The sequence below is a fragment of the Eschrichtius robustus genome, chromosome 12, assembly GCF_028021215.1.
Source record: "Eschrichtius robustus isolate mEscRob2 chromosome 12, mEscRob2.pri, whole genome shotgun sequence".
NCBI classification, from domain to species: domain Eukaryota; kingdom Metazoa; phylum Chordata; class Mammalia; order Artiodactyla; family Eschrichtiidae; genus Eschrichtius; species Eschrichtius robustus.
The window spans coordinates 70,256,230-70,271,475 of NC_090835.1; the positions used below are offsets into that span (position 1 = coordinate 70,256,230).

The 15,246-nt window shown below is 49.1% G+C and overlaps 2 protein-coding genes across 2 annotated transcripts in view; one reads left to right on the top strand and one right to left on the bottom strand.

Annotated features, from left to right (window-relative positions):
* Positions 1-389: 389 nt before the first annotated feature.
* Positions 390-7,315, bottom strand: ETV7 (ETS variant transcription factor 7). The gene is given in 6 exon segments (XM_068559184.1): positions 390-507; positions 620-720; positions 3,312-3,454; positions 5,252-5,457; positions 6,803-7,013; positions 7,213-7,315. Coding segments are annotated over 6 exon segments (843 nt in total). The 5' UTR covers positions 7,277-7,315.
* An 862-nt stretch (positions 7,316-8,177) lies between these two features.
* Positions 8,178-15,246, top strand: part of KCTD20 (potassium channel tetramerization domain containing 20) — a 111,705-nt gene continuing 104,636 nt past the window's right edge. Inside the window, exons 1-2 of the mRNA XM_068557367.1 lie at positions 8,178-8,262; positions 13,308-13,441. The gene's annotated coding sequence lies outside the window, so the exon portion shown is untranslated. The remainder of the gene's footprint in view (positions 8,263-13,307; positions 13,442-15,246) is intronic.

Here is a 15,246-nt window from a genome sequence, read left to right on the forward strand (position 1 = left end):
GAGGGACTTCTGCTTCCTTCTTCCATAAATTGAAGGAATTGGGCTGGATGTTCTCTCAGCGACTGGCTTCCTCTCCTGAGCTGGGCAGGTACTAAGGGGCAGGGTAGGGAGAAAGTTCACTCCCTGTGCTCCCACTTAGCAACCAGGGCTGCCCTACCCAAAGAATGCCCCCACAGTGTCCTGGAGGTGAGGCCTGCCGGTGCTCAGCTGTTCCAGGTCCCCAGGCAGCTTTGAGGTCTGAGACACCAGCTCTGATCCGAGAGTGCAAAACCCAGCTGGGGTTTCCTGCTGCCCTGGGAGGAGGGAGGAGGCCCCGAACAGCTAGCTGCCTTCGTGGGAGACTCAGTCTCTGCCCTGTTGGTGCCCGGTGTCTGGAGTCCACATGTCCTTCACAGAGAGACTTCCAGCATCTCCTCCTTGAAGTCCACCCTGTCCTGCTCCTGGCTCTCCAGAAGCTCCCTGCTGCTGCCCTTGTCCTGATTGATCTTCCTGGGTGTCTTCAGAAATCTGGAATTCAGGCCCCAGCTGCAAATCAGCCCCTGCCCCAGCTGCAGAGGGCTTCCAGGCCATCCCACCCCAGCTCCACTCCCCCTGGCATCTTGGCCCCTAGGCCACTCACCTGAACACGAGTTTCTGCCCGGGTTCCTTCTTAATGATGTTCAGATTATGGTAGGGGCACAAGGCATGCAACATCTTCTCATAGGTCACGTTCACCCGCTTCTGGAAGGAAAAGCAGCCCCACAACACCCCCCACTCCCCACTCTGCTCTTTCCGGGCCTGGGAGGGAGCAGGTTGGACTGGACGGTTTCTTAAGCCCCTCAGCCCAGGGGTCTGTTAGGGAATATGAAAGTTCTCATGCGTTGGGAAGGAGAAAGGCAGGGGAAGGCCAGGGGGAGAAACAATGGGATGGTTCTGTCACCTACTTGACTGAGACCCATGGGGCAGGAGTGAATTGCACGTTGCTTTTAAATGGCAAATGTCACGAGTAGTAACAAATAAATATATAGTTAGTAGGAGAGACAGCATGGTGGGGTAGCATGAGGGCCTTGCCACCTAGCTGAGTGACTTTGACCAAGTCAGTTTTTCCTCTCTCTGGGGGGTGGACTGTGCAGAGTAGGGACAAAGAGGCTGGGCTTTGGTGTCAACTTAAGCCCCAGCTCCACCATTTGGCAGCTGTGTGACCTTGGATAAGTTTCTTTACCTCTCTGCATCTGTTGCCCCGGCTATAAAATGAAGATTAAAAACATCAATCTCACAGATTTGTTGTGAGCATTAAATTAGCTAATCCATGAGAGCACTTAGCACAGTGCTTACCATGTGGTCTGTGCTCACTAAATGGAATTGCTGCTCTTGGGGCCTCAGTTTACCTCCCTCCAGATAAGCACACCCAAACTTTAGTCATTTGCATCCTTCCAGCCCCCAGCACTACGCAGAGGCCACAGAACAGGGTGGGGCCCAGAGCTACATGGTCTGGATTCAGGTTTCTGCTCTGCCACCTACTGGCTGCAAACACTGGGACAAGTTGATACACCTTTCTGTGCCTCAGTTTCCCCATCTGATAATATCCACCCCATGAGGTTGTTGTGAGGATTAAATGAGTTAGTACAGGCAAAGCCCTCTGAGCAGTGCTTGGCAATCAAATGCTGTGCCATCTTAGGAGATGCTGTATATTACAGATGATCGTTATTGGTTTTATGTTTGTTTTAATTTATTTAACTTATTTATTTATTTTTGACCGTGTTGGGTCTTTGTTGCTGCACATGGGCTTTCTCTAATGGCGGCGACCGGGGGCTACTCTTCGCTGTGGTGCGTGGGGCTTCTCATTGTGGTGGCTTCTCTTGTTGCAGAGCACGGGCTCTAGGCACGAGGGCTTCAGTAGTTGCAGCACGTGGACTCAGTAGTTGTGGCTTGCGGGCTCTAGAGCACAGGCTCAGTAGTTGTGGCGCATGGGCTTGTTGCTCCACAGCAGGTGGGATTTTCCCAGACCAGGGCTCGAACCCGTGTCCCCTGCATTGGCAGGCGGATTCTCAACTGCTGCGCCACCAGGGAAGCCTGATCATTATTGTTAATAGTTTTCTTTAAAGACTCTTTTTAACCTAAATGAATTTATTTATAGACTAGCACACTGGTTTTATATCACCACTGTCAATCATGAGATTGACAAAGTAGTTAAATTTTGTAATCCTAATGCTTACTAAAATAAATACTTAATTATTAGAATTTGGAGTAAACCACCTAAAATCCCCTGGCAGACACCCATTTAGGTATGGGCACTCCTCACGTTAGGAATGCTGGCCTCGGTCATCCCCAGGTCTTTCCAGCCCTGACAGCTGATGATCCTGCGGGGCCTGAGACCTGGGTTTCTGTCCCAGCTTCCTCCAGGGTACCAGCTTCCTCATCTGGCTTAACAGCAAATGATGCACAATTCATGTAAGCGTGCTTTGAAAGTCTCAAGTGCTAAGCAAAGGTGGAATTAAGCAATTAGAAGGCAAGATTCCTGAGTTCCAGGGACAGTCCCCATCCTCAAGAAGTAACTGCCTGTCCCTTGGGATCTCCCAAAATAAAATGATCCCAACAACAGCCACTATGGAGAATATATGGAGGTTCCTTAAAAAACTAAAAATAGAATTACCGTATGACCCAGCAATCCCACTACTGGGCACATACCCAGAGAAAACCATAATTCAAAAAGACACATGCACCCCAATGTTCATTGCAGCACTATTTACAATAGCCAGGTCATGGAAGCAACCTAAATGCCCATCGACAGACGAATGGATAAAGAAGATGTGGTACATATATACAATGGAATATTACTCAGCCATAAAAAGGAACAAAATTGGGTCATTTATAGAAACGTGGATGAACCTAGAGACTGTCATACAGAGTGAAGTAAGTCAGAAAGGGAAAAACAAATATCGTATATTAACGCATATATGTGGAACCTAGAAAAATGGTACAGATGAACCAGTTTGCAAGGCTTCTGAGACACAGATGTAGAGAACAATCGTATGGACACCAAGGGGAGAAAGCGAGGGTGGGGAGTGGGGGGATGAATTGGGAGATTGGGACTGACATATATACACTCATATGTATAAAATAGATAACTAATAAGAACCTGCTATATAAAACTAAATTAATAAAATTTTTTAAAAAAAGAAAAAAATTAAAAAAAAAATGATCCCAACACTTCTGGGGCTGCTGGTGAAGCTCCCATCAGTTGAGGCCTGTCCCCTAGAGCTGAGGGGTCCACTGTGACCCCTGCCCTGTCATGTGTGTTGAGACCATCCTGCCCACTGGCTGAGGTTCACCTTGTGGTTTCCCCAGAATCTGGCAAGCCCATTTGGATCCACAACTCAGAAGATCTTGGCATTATTGTCTTCCCACTTGATGTAGGGCTCGTACCTGGTGACAGAGAGCAGCTGATACTTGTAATCCCACAGCAGCTGGCAGTCTGCAGTTGAGCACAGAGGGTGCAGCTCCTTCATGGAGCTGTGAGGACAAGCATGAGAAAGGTGCTCTGGGGCTCTCGAAGCCGGGGCCCAGGTGTGCAGCGGGATGGTGAAGACAACGGTACTAACAGAAACAGCCACACGTGGGCCTCATTACTCGTCTCATTCAATCATCCTGACTCTAACAGGTGGAGACCTTTACCCCCAGGAAGGGATGAGGAAATGGGCTCAGAGAGGTATGGACGTATCCCAGTCACCAGGCTCCTAAGGAGCAGGCGGAATGGGGAGCCTAACCCAGCTCTTCAGACACCAAAGCCAAAGCCCTTCGCCCGGGGGCAGGTGGCGGGGGCACTGGCCAGTGGCTGGCGGCTGGAACCCTGTCTCCAGGTCCCTCTCTGCCCCTGGCCCAGTCACTCAACCTCCTGGATCTCTATTAAATCAGGATTGTAACATCCATCCTATCCAGCCAGCACCCTAGCAGGAGGTTCTGGAAAATCGAATGTGCTATCATGAAGGGCAAGTGGCAGAGGGAGCCTGGGCACAAGCTCTTAAGTCCCACCTGGGCCACCTGGCTCGGGCGTGGGGGGCAGGTTACCGGACTTCTTCTGAGCCATAGTTTCCTTGTGTTGGGTGATGTGAGGATTAAGTAACATAATCAACCAAAAGACCCTTAGCACAGTGCCTGGTACAGAGTAAGTGCTCAAAGAATGTTAAGCATTATATTAAAATTAAATAATTGTGTTTCAGTGACTCCCAGTCACTTTCAACCCAGGAGCTAAGCTTCTGTCCCCTCTGGGGTGTCTTAGGATACATGTAGTGGTTCGCCATGACTAGAAAACACACTTTGCGAAGGCAGTCAGCTTACCTGTCAGTCCATCTGGTTACCTGTCTGTTAGTCAGCCCTTTAACAATGAATGTGGAGAAGTATATCACCTGATTAGAGCTCAGGCCCTAGAGCCAGACTGCCTGGATTCACACTTCAATTCTGCCACTTACTGCTGTGTGACCATGGGAAGGTCACTTAACCTCTCTGTGCCTCATTTTCCTTATCTGTAAAGTGGGGCTAATAATAATACCAACCTCAGAGGGCTGTTGTGGGGTTAAATAAAAGCCTTAGAACCATGCCTGGCACATAGTAAACACTCAACTATTTAAAAATAAATAAAGTTTTTGGGCTTCCCTGGTGGTGCAGTGGTTAAGAATCCACCTGCCAATGCAGGGGACACGGGTTCGATCCCTGGTCTGGGAAGATCCCACATGCCGCAGAGCAACTAAGCCTGTGAGCCACAACTACTGAGCCCACGCTCTAAAGCCCGCAAGCCACAACTACTGAAGCCCACATGCCTAGAGCCCGTGCTCCACAACAAGAGAAGCCACCGCAATGAGAAGCCCGTGCACCACAACAAAGAGTAGCTCCCACTCGCCACAACTAGAGAAAGCCCGCACGCAGCAATGCAGCCCAAAGCAGCCAAAAATAAATTAATTTTTAAAAATTAATTATAAAAATAAATAAAGTTTTAAAGGGGGAGGGGGCCAGTCTGACTGTCTGAACTATGACTGGTAAATCGTCCCTGGCCTGGACATAGGGTGGGCTTGGCGATCCCGGGCAGCACTTTCTGCCTGCTGTGACCAGACTGTGACCAGCACACAGGACAGCCACTCCACACACCACTGCCCAGCACAGACCCTCTCATTCCCCAGATCAAAATAACCCTCCTCCTTGTTACCCACCCCTCTCTGGGACTCAGCCTCAGCACACCTCCCTCCTGTGTGCCAGGGGAGCACAGCCTCCTACTCACCAGTGATCCTGCCATCAGTGGGGGCCTGTGGCATCGTGGGAAAGGAGGAGACTCCCTCAGCCCTGCAGCTGAGCTCCACACAGTGAGATAAACTGAGGGACTCCTGCCTGCTGAGGGGCCAGCTGGCCAGGCCAGGGGCATCCACATGGCTCAAGGAGCTGGCAAGCCCCAGGGCTGGTGGCTGCTGCAGGAGGCCCCGATCCCCTCTGCAAGCAGAGAAGCACCATCGATTCTTTGGGCCCAGAGCCTCCCCCCACTCAGACCCCCTCAGTGACATGCCCGGGAGCCCGTGGGGCTGCACTCCTAGTGCTCTCCCCACACCCAGCCCCTGGTTAGAAGGTCAGGGAAGCACTGGAGGGTGTGGGTGAGGGCCAGACAGCCCAGGGGCTAACCCTAGCTCCCAGACAAGTAACTTAGTTTCTCAAACCTGCTCCCTCATCTGTAAAATTGTTCACAATGCCAAGAGGTAACAGAGCCAGGTCCAGAACCCAGGTGCCCTCTTCATCCATCCAATAACTATTGATGGAGAACCTTCAATGAGACAGGCATTGTTCTAAGAATGTTGGGGACACATCACTAAACTGAAAAGAGCTTCTGCCCTCATGGAGCTTTATATTCTAGTGGGGTAGGGAGGGGGAGGAAGACAGATGATTAAAATAAAAAAGGAAATAGAAGTAGTATACAATATGGGGGGAAGGGATAAAGTACTACGGTACAAGGCAAATAGGGAATTCTGGGAAATGCCTCACAGACATGATAACGTTTGAACAGACACCTGAGGAGGTAGACGAGTGAGCTATGCGGGCATGTAGAGAAGAGATTGCAAGGCAGAGGGAACAGTAAGTGCAAAGGCCCTGAGGCAGGGGTGTCTCTGGCTTGTTCGATGAGCAGGGAGGCTGGTGTGGCTGGAGAAGCATGAGCAAGAGGGAGAGGAGTGGGAGAGGACAGCAGAGGGCAGGGAGGTCATTGTATGGACTGGGGCTTTGACAAGTGAGATGAGAGCCACTGGAAGATTTTGAGCAGAGAAGTGACGTGACCTGACTTATGAATCTCTGGCTGCTCTGTTGAGAATAGATCATAGGAGATCAAGGGCAGAAGCAAGGAGACCAGTGAGGAGGTTCTCCAGAGGAGGCAGGGGCTGGACCCTGGGCAGCACTACAGGTGTGTGAAGTGGTTGGATTCTGGGTAGATCTTGAAGGTAGAGCCAGCAGGAGTTGTTGACAGTTGGGATGAGGATGAGAGGGAAAGAAAGTAATCAAAAGTGACATTCAGCGTTTTGGCCCAAGCAATTGGAAGGTTGCAGCAGTGAGTAAGGACTGGGAGTGACATGAACAGCCCTGTGTGCAGGTCCCTGGAGACCCTGAGGAGAGCAATTTCCATGGAGAGATCAGGAGGAGAAGAGAGGGATGCCACATAAACAACCCTCTGCTGGAGAGGAGAGCAGAGAAAGGGGGAGATGAGAGGCAAGGCCCCTCGGCTAGAGGACAGTCCCAGAGGGCAGGGGTGAGAGTTGGGGAGGCAGGGCAGGGGGAGATGGGGAGCTTGGCCCACACTGCTGCCTCTTTCATCATTTTGCCTGGAAGAAGCTCTGCTCTCTGATGAGGCCAATCTGGGGGAGGTCTCAGAGCCTCCTCACCTTCCAGGCAGCAGGGGAAGGGCTGAGTGGGCACCCTCTGCCTGCAAGCCCTTCCGAAAAAGGGCCCACATGCCACGGCTTGCCGCTGGGTCTTGATGTACTAGAGCAACTCATACAGAACGTCAGCTGGGGGTGGGGCGGGAGGGCAGGCTGCTGACCAGGTGACAGCTGGCATGTCCCGTCACAAGATTCGTGCTGACGGAGATGCTAGGCAGAGGCTGGAGGATGGAAATGGGGAGGGGAGAGGGAGGGAGCAGCACAGCTCCCCCACCCCCACCCCCGCTCCCCCGGGTTTGCATCAGAGAAGCCAGTGAGTGACCCTGACCTGAACCCAGGGAGCGGAGTGGGCAGTCGTCCTTGGTGAGGATGCAAAGGGCTTGGCCGTTCATCTCAAAGTCCTGCTCCCTGGTGTGCTGCAGAGAATACTCCTGCTCAGGCGCAGCTCTTCCCCATTGTTCGAGAGCATGGGCTGGATGGGGTTGACAGAACCCCAAGGAGGTGCCCAGAGAGGAGGGCTTGGCTACGGGGTGCCTGTGACTCTGGCTCAAATCGCTTCACCTCACAGAGGAGACAGAGTTCAGCCTTCAGCATCCGACGAGGCACTTCCAGCCTGGTCGGGTGGCCCAGTGGCCAGACAGCCTCACAGGCTGTCTGCAGTCTGACTGCCCTTTGTTTCTCCACAGGCAGAACTACCTGGCTTGACTCTTGGGCTTGCAGTTTGCAAGCCGCAGGCCTGCGTGGGTGTTGGCATCTGGAAAACGGGGCTGGTGGTCGAGAACAGTGGAGCGTGTAAAAGTGGCAGTATTTGGGTGGGCGGGCTGTGTTCATCCCTGCCCTTTCTCTTGAGTTCTCCCCCAACTTCCTTCTTCCCTTTCCATCTGAGCCTCTTCCTCCTGTCCCCACACCCCTCCCCCAAGAGAAGGGTCTCACTTATCCGACTGTTGAACAATCACTGATCTCAGCCTTTCTGCCAAAAGCTATGTTAGGCGCTGGGGTCAACGGGGAAGTTACAACTTTTGAAGTTGCAGGCTGGAGGGGCAAACAGTGACCTGGAGCCCTTTCAGATACGAGGAGCCGGTTTACATGATTTGAAGGCTGGGCACCTGCCCTAAAGCTAGGGCGCCTGACATAGGGCCGGGCACGTGACTGAGGGCCAAGCGACCCCGCCCCCACCGTCCAGAATGGAGCCCGGGTCTCGCGGAGGTTGAACTCCCGGCTCGGCGTCTCTTCGCTCCACCGTGGCAGAGTGCGCAGAGTGCCCAGAGCCCGAGGGGAGGGCGGCACGAGGCCTGGCCGCGCCCATGGCCAAACTGCCGCCGCGGGCGGGACTGACCCTGCCGGCTAAGCCCCGTCCGCCCTCCGGGCCGCGCGCCAGGTAAGTTGGCCCGGCCCCGGCGCCGCGTCCCCGGGCCTCCCGGCGAGACCAACTTTTGAGGCACTGGGGCTCGCTTCGCGCCGCCCCTGCTCTTTAGGAAGAGCTGCGCGCAGCATCTTCGTCCAGGGGAACTTCGGTCCCTCATCTCGCCCCTGCCCTCCGCCCGGCTTGCTCGGGCCGGCTGGGGTGAGCAAGGGGCCGACTTGCGCGTCCTGAGGGGACTCGGGGAGGGGGAGGCGCAGAGTCCGGGCTGGAGTCGCAGCGCTCCTCCTCCTGGCTGCTGGGAATCGAGCGGGGGGCGGGGTTCGTCTGTTCTGGGTCCCGGGGCTGGACCCGCTGCGTTGGGACTCAGCCTCTCAGCCTCCTAACCTCCCCTCCCCGCCCCCCTTACAGTAGGTTCCAATAATATTTAATTGCGTCTCGGGCTTAAAACTCATCCATAGTCTCGCAGGTCCCTTGATTGAGCCAAGTCCCTCCGTGCTCCTTCCTCTATTAGATAAAGTACCAGGGAGGAGGGGGCGGGGGAGGGGACTGGAGGGACCCCTGAAGCTCTGGCCTCGGCCGAAAAGGTCGGCTTCTGATGTTTTCATTTCCCTTTCTGAGCTGCTGCTTCTGGGTTAAATTCACTTTATTGCCTGTTTTTTTTTTTTTAAACTTTATTTATTTTATTTTATTTTTATTTTTGGCTGCATTGGATCTTCGTTGCTGTGCACGGGTTTTCTCTAGTTGCGGGGAGCGGGGTCTACTCTTCGTTGTTCGCGAGCTCTAGAGCGCAGGCTCAGTAGTTGTGGCACACGGGCTTAGTTGCTCCGCGGCATGTGGGATCTTCCGGGACCAGGGCTCAAACTCGTGTCCCCTGCATTGGCAGACGGATACTTAACTACTGCGCCACCACGGAAGCCCCGCCTGTTCATTTTTAAAGAAAGACTGACAGAGTTACTCTAATAGATCAGGGGTCTGAGCTCAGAGTAGGTCAAAGGCACTCACAGGTAGGGAGGTGAATAAAAATAGGAGGGTTGGCAAGTACAGCCAGGACACCTGTGTTCATAGCATACTAATAAAGGCCAGAATCTCCTCATTTATCTCTGGTGGGAAATTCTGATGGTGTCACAGGATCAAACTCAAACCGCATCCAAACCAGGTGATTTACCCTGAGCATTGAGTGAAAGGAAGTATCTGTCCATGGTAGGAGTGGCTGGGCAGTTTTAAATGGTCGGATGAGAGGAGCTTGCCTAGAATGGAACCAAAGATCTGCTCACGTGTTCCCGTGTGAAGATGCACATGGACATCAAACCTATACCGTTCCTATGAATGCTCAGTCTCATGTTTATTCTTCCAGACACACTCCCAGCATCATTTATTGGGAGCAGGAGCCGATGGGGTCCAACGAGCTTCCCAGCATGAGACAAGCACTTTCCTAGAGCTTCCAAATAGTTCTTTAAAAATCGTTACTCTGAGGTTTGTGAGTTGTATTTTCATTGTACTTCAAAGACTTCCTGTTTATCTCCAGATCTCTGGTAGCAGCGTAGCATTTTGTTTGAACCCTTGGTTTGTCTTAAGGATACCCTGGTTTTGGAGGTTTTGATTAAAAAGTGCCTTGTACTACAGGGTTTATTGATCTGCAGTTGGACTTCTGATTTTAAAATACCACATTCCAGTTAGTAGGAAGCAAAGATGTTATCTGTTTCTACAGAAGTTTTATGTAGTATTCTAGGAAATAGAGGCTTTGATTCTTCCCATCATCAGATGATTTGAGTCCACCTTCGTGACCAAACACTTTCACATTATACTGACTAGAAGGAATAATCACAGAGGAAAAAAAAAGGGTTGGTGGTGGGATCTTTATTCTCATCTGCATTTGAATCTTTTGGAACCCAACTGAATGTATTTGTGTGGTTTGCACCATGCGTTTCTCTGTCTTCTCTTCACGAGTTCCCTCAAAGAGAACACGCTGGACCTCGAAGGCCACCTTTATTCACATAAAGGATTTTTCCATTTGGAGGTAAACATGTTGGGAGGTGAAGAGTTAATATTGTGTAGAATCAATGTCCCACATTTTCAGAGGGGCCTCAATCCAGAACAAAGAATGAGAAGAGGACTCTGATGGTACCAGCTCCACCGACTGGGAGAAAGTCTCTCTGCCAGTTGGGAAAGTCACTTCATGAGTCTTTGTATTTTTTAATCAGAGATATAACCAGAGGATCTGTATTTTATGCATTTTAAAGAGAAAAGAGGCTGAATTTGGCTTCTATATTTACTTTTTCCATGTTTCTCATGTTAATATTTTTTTTAAAAAACCAACAAAAACCCCTTTGGATCCCTGCAATAGCCCAAAGTCATACTGCCTTGGCAACAGTAGCTAGTCACTGGAGTCTCCAAATATCAAGACAGAAAATTTTAAATGCACTTCCAGGGACTTCCCTGGCGGTCCAGTGGTTAAGACTCTGTGCTTCCACTACAGGGGGCACGGGTTCCATCCCTAGTCAGGAAACTAAGATCCCACATGCTGCATGGCTTGGCCAAAAAACAAAAACATAAAATGCACTTCCAATAAAATGTCACATTTTTAAAGACCATCCTATAGTGCATTAGAACTAACCTTCCGGGCTTCCCTGCTGGCACAGTGGTTAAGAATCCACCTGCTAAGGCAGGGGACACGGGTTCGAGCTCTGGCCTGGGAAGATCCCACATGCTGCAGAGCAACTAAGCCCGTGCACCACAACTACTGAGCCTGCTCTCTAGAGCCCGCGAGCCACAGCTCCTGAGCCCGTGTGCCACAACTACTGAAGCCTGTGCACCTAGAGCCCGTGCTTCACAACAAGAGAAGCCGCAGCAATGAGAAGCCCATGCACCGCAATGAAGAGTAGCCCCTGCTCACCGAAACTAGAGAAAGCCTGCGCACAGGAATGAAGACCCAATGCAACCAAAAATAAATTTAATTAATTAATTAATTAATTTTAAAAAAAAAAGATCCTGTGGCTTGCCGGATCTTAGTTCTCCGACCAGGGATTGAACCGAGGCCCTCGGCGGTGAAAGCACCAAGTCCTAACCACTGGACCACCAGGGAATTCCCTAGTAACTAGTTTTTTTGTTGTTGTTGTTTTTTGTTGTTTTTGTTTTTTTTATTTTTTAAACATCTTTATTGAAGTATAATTGCTTTACAATGGTGTGTTAGTTTCTGCTTTATAACAAAGTGAATCAGTTATACATATACATATGTTCCCATATCTCTTCCCTCTTGCATCTCCCTCCCTCCCACCCTCCCTATCCCACCCCTCTAGGTGGTCACAAAGCACCGAGCTGATCTCCCTGTGCTATGCGGCTGCTTCCCACTAGCTATCTATTTTACATTTGGTAGTGTATATATCTCCATGACACTCTCTCACCCTGTCACATCTCACCCCTCTCCCTCCCCATAAGTAACTAGCTTTTAAAGCTAATGAATTTCTTCTTTAACCCTACTTATCGCTTATCAGCAGTGTGTATAACCTGCTGCTTTCCCCCCACCCCCTCAGGCCGTGTCTCTCTCAGGGCTGATTGCAATTCCCACAAGATGCGTTCACTTTATTTTATTTTATTTTTTTAACTTTTTATTTTATATTGGGGTATAGCCAATTAACACTGTTGTGATAATTTCAGATGCACAGCAAAGCGACTCAGCCATACATATACATGTGTCCATTCTCCCCCAAACTCCCCTCCCATCCAGGTTGCCACATAACATTGAGCAGAGTTCCGTGTGCTATATGTTAGGTCCTTGTTGGTTATCCATCTTAAATATAGCAGTGTGTACATGTCGATCCCAAACCCCCTGCCTATCCCTTCCCCCCACCCTTCCCCCCTGGTAACCATAAATTAGTTCTCTAAGTCTATGAGTCTGTTTCTGTTTTGTAAATGAGTTCCTTTGTATCATTTCTTTTTAGATTCCGCATATAAGGGATATCATGTGATATTTCTCTTTCTCTGTCTGACTTACTTCACTCAGTATGACAATCTTTAGGTCCATCCATGTTGCTGCAAATGGCATTATTTCATTCTTTTTAATGGCTGAGTAATATTCCATTATATGCATGTACTACATCTTCCGTTAACCATTCCTCTGTTGCATGGACATTTAGGTTGCTTCCATGTCTTGGCTATTGTAAACAGTGCTGCAGTGAACATTGGGGTGTATGTATCCTTTCGGACCATGTTTTTCTCTGGATATATGCCCAGGAGCGGGATTGCAGGGTCAGATGGTAGCTCTATTTTTAGTTTTTTAAGGCACCTCCATACTGTTCTCCATAGTGGCTGTACCAATTTACATTCCCACCAACAGTGCAAGAGGGTTCCCTTTTCTCCACACCCTCTCCAGCATTTATTGTTTGTGGAATTTTTGATGATAGCCATTTTGACTGGTGTGAGGTGATATCTCATTGTAGTTTTGATTTGCATTTCTCTAATAACTAGCGATGTTGAACATCTTTTCATGTGCCTCTTGGCCATCTATATATCTTCTTTGGAGAAATGTCTATTTAGGTTTTCTGCCCATTTTTTGATTGGGTTGTTTGTTTTGATGTTATTAAGCCTCACGAGCTGTTTGTAAATTTTGGAGACTAATCCCTTATTGGTCACATCATTTACAAATATTTTCTCCCAATCTGTGTGTTGTCTTTTCATTTTGTTTATGGTTTCCTTTGCTGTGCAAAAGCTTTTGCGTTTAATTAGGTCCCATTTGTTTATTTTTGTTTTTATTTCCATTATTCTCGGAGATGGACCGAAAAAGATATTCCTGTGATTTATGTCAGAGAGTGTTCTGCCTATGTTTTTCTCTAGGACTTTTATAGTGTCCAGTCTCACATTTAGGTCTTTAATCCATTTTGAGCGTATTTTTGTGAATGGTGTTAAAGAATGATCTAATTTCATTTTTTTACATGTAGCTGACCAGTTTCCCCAGCACCGTTTGTTGAAAAGACTCTCTTTCCACCATGGTATAGTCTTGCCTCCTTTGTTTTGTACAGATGCGTTCACTTTAAATCTACCCATTCGCCTATCTTCTCTTCCAGGTAGCTATAGAGTCCACTGCCCGAAATGGAGACCCCAGGAACAGCTGTTCCCTGCACTACATCTACCCCTAGCAGCCCAGCGAGTACCTGAAGGCCTTGGTGGCCGTGGGGGAGATTTGCCAGGACAATGACAGGTATGAGACTCCCCATCTCTGTGGGTTCCCGTGGCCCCTGACTGACCCTGGGCAGAAGAATGGAAATTAAGTCATTGCTGAGGCTCATGAGGGGACAGAATAAAGCCTGGCCCCAAACGTGTCATCGTCTCCACACCTAGAGAAACTGAGTTTATACCAAGCTCACACTGGGCACCAAAAAAATCCTTTCTTAGCTTTCTTCTCTTACTTGGCTGGCAGGACCACTGGATAGCGATTTTGGTTTCCCTTTTGTAAGGTTTCAGTATGTGCTTTGCTACGCAAAGTTTGGTGCATGGACCAGCAGTGTAAGGTCACCTAGGAACTTAGAACATCAAGCCCCACTTGAGAATCGGAATCAGCATCTCCAATGTAACACGATTCCCAGATGATTCGTGTGCACTTTGGAATTGGAGAAGCACCAGTTTAGTGGGCACTGTTCTGTCTGATCCTCACATTAACCCTTCTGTCATGGGTGTTGTTTACCAGCAGAGGAAAACCATGCAGGGAGGTAAAGTGCCCTGTCACACAGCCAGAAGCAGGATTTAAACCCAGATCCAGCTCATTCCACAGCGTAAGCTCGTAATCATGGATTTTACTGACCTTAAAAGCTATTGGTAACTTTAGCAGAGGGTGTGTGTCTGCCCATGTGCATGTGTGTGTGTGTTTGTATGTGTGCATATAGAAAACACGATTTTGAGATCAGATGAGATCAGATCAGTATTATATTTATTTTTACTTGGTGGAAAACATTGACCTTTCCCACCAAGAGAATTCCCTGTAAGAAATGATTTACATAAGTCAAATCAAACTGGATTTATTCTGCCTCTCCAGTATTTCCAGACTGAGGTGATGTTGTGCACACGTTTGATCCAGAAGGCTCTTTGAGGGAGAACTAGTGTAAATATAAATGTGAGTAAATCTCAGTTGACTGCCTGGCATGATGGTAAAAGAGGGCTAGTTAGTAATGAGCAGCAACTAACTGACCTGTTAAACCAGGAAAATAAAGAAAGTGACTCTGTCCTCCAGTTTCAGAGAGATTTCATGGGATAGCCTGATTTCTGTTCTTTCTAGTCTCATAATTGGTGATAATCGTATTAAAAACTTGATACCCCAGCACCATAGGGAGTGACACAACCTAGTGACCAGAAGGTGCAGAGAAGCCAACAGGACAGGTAATAAGAAAGTTTCCATTAGTGTCCTTCCTGCTGGCAAGTCTCTGGATTCAGCTTGGTGTTCGCCAGTAACTCAAATGGGTTTGAAGCCAGTCGGGGATGAATGAACAGGTCCAATCAAATCAGACAGCTCTAAACACTAGGCTCCTGCTGACACTTCCCCTCTTACACATTTGGAATAAAGGGCAATAATAACATTTTGTGTGTGTGTGTGTGTGGCCATGCCACGCAGCTTGTGGGATCTTAGTTCTCTGACCAGGAATTGAACCCGCGCCCTCAGCAGTGAAAGCGTGGAGTCCTAACTACTGGACCACCAGGGAATTCCCAATAATAGCATTTTAAATTATCTTGTTGAAGTAATACTTATACTTGCGGTATTGTCTGTGAAGACAATTGGAATCTCAGCTCTGATTTCTTCAGGCCCCAATTCGGGGAGGATTCTTAGAGAGGCTCATGTCATGGAGATTTCTGCCAAGGAGGGAAAAGATGGACAGATTGCATCCCCACTGTCAGAAACTCCTCCAAATGTCCCCAAGACACCAACACAGTAATTCTCTCCTTCTGTCTATAACGCACACAATTTATTGAGGGGACAGTCCTTTCCCTGATGTATATCCCTGGAAGCTTTGTCAT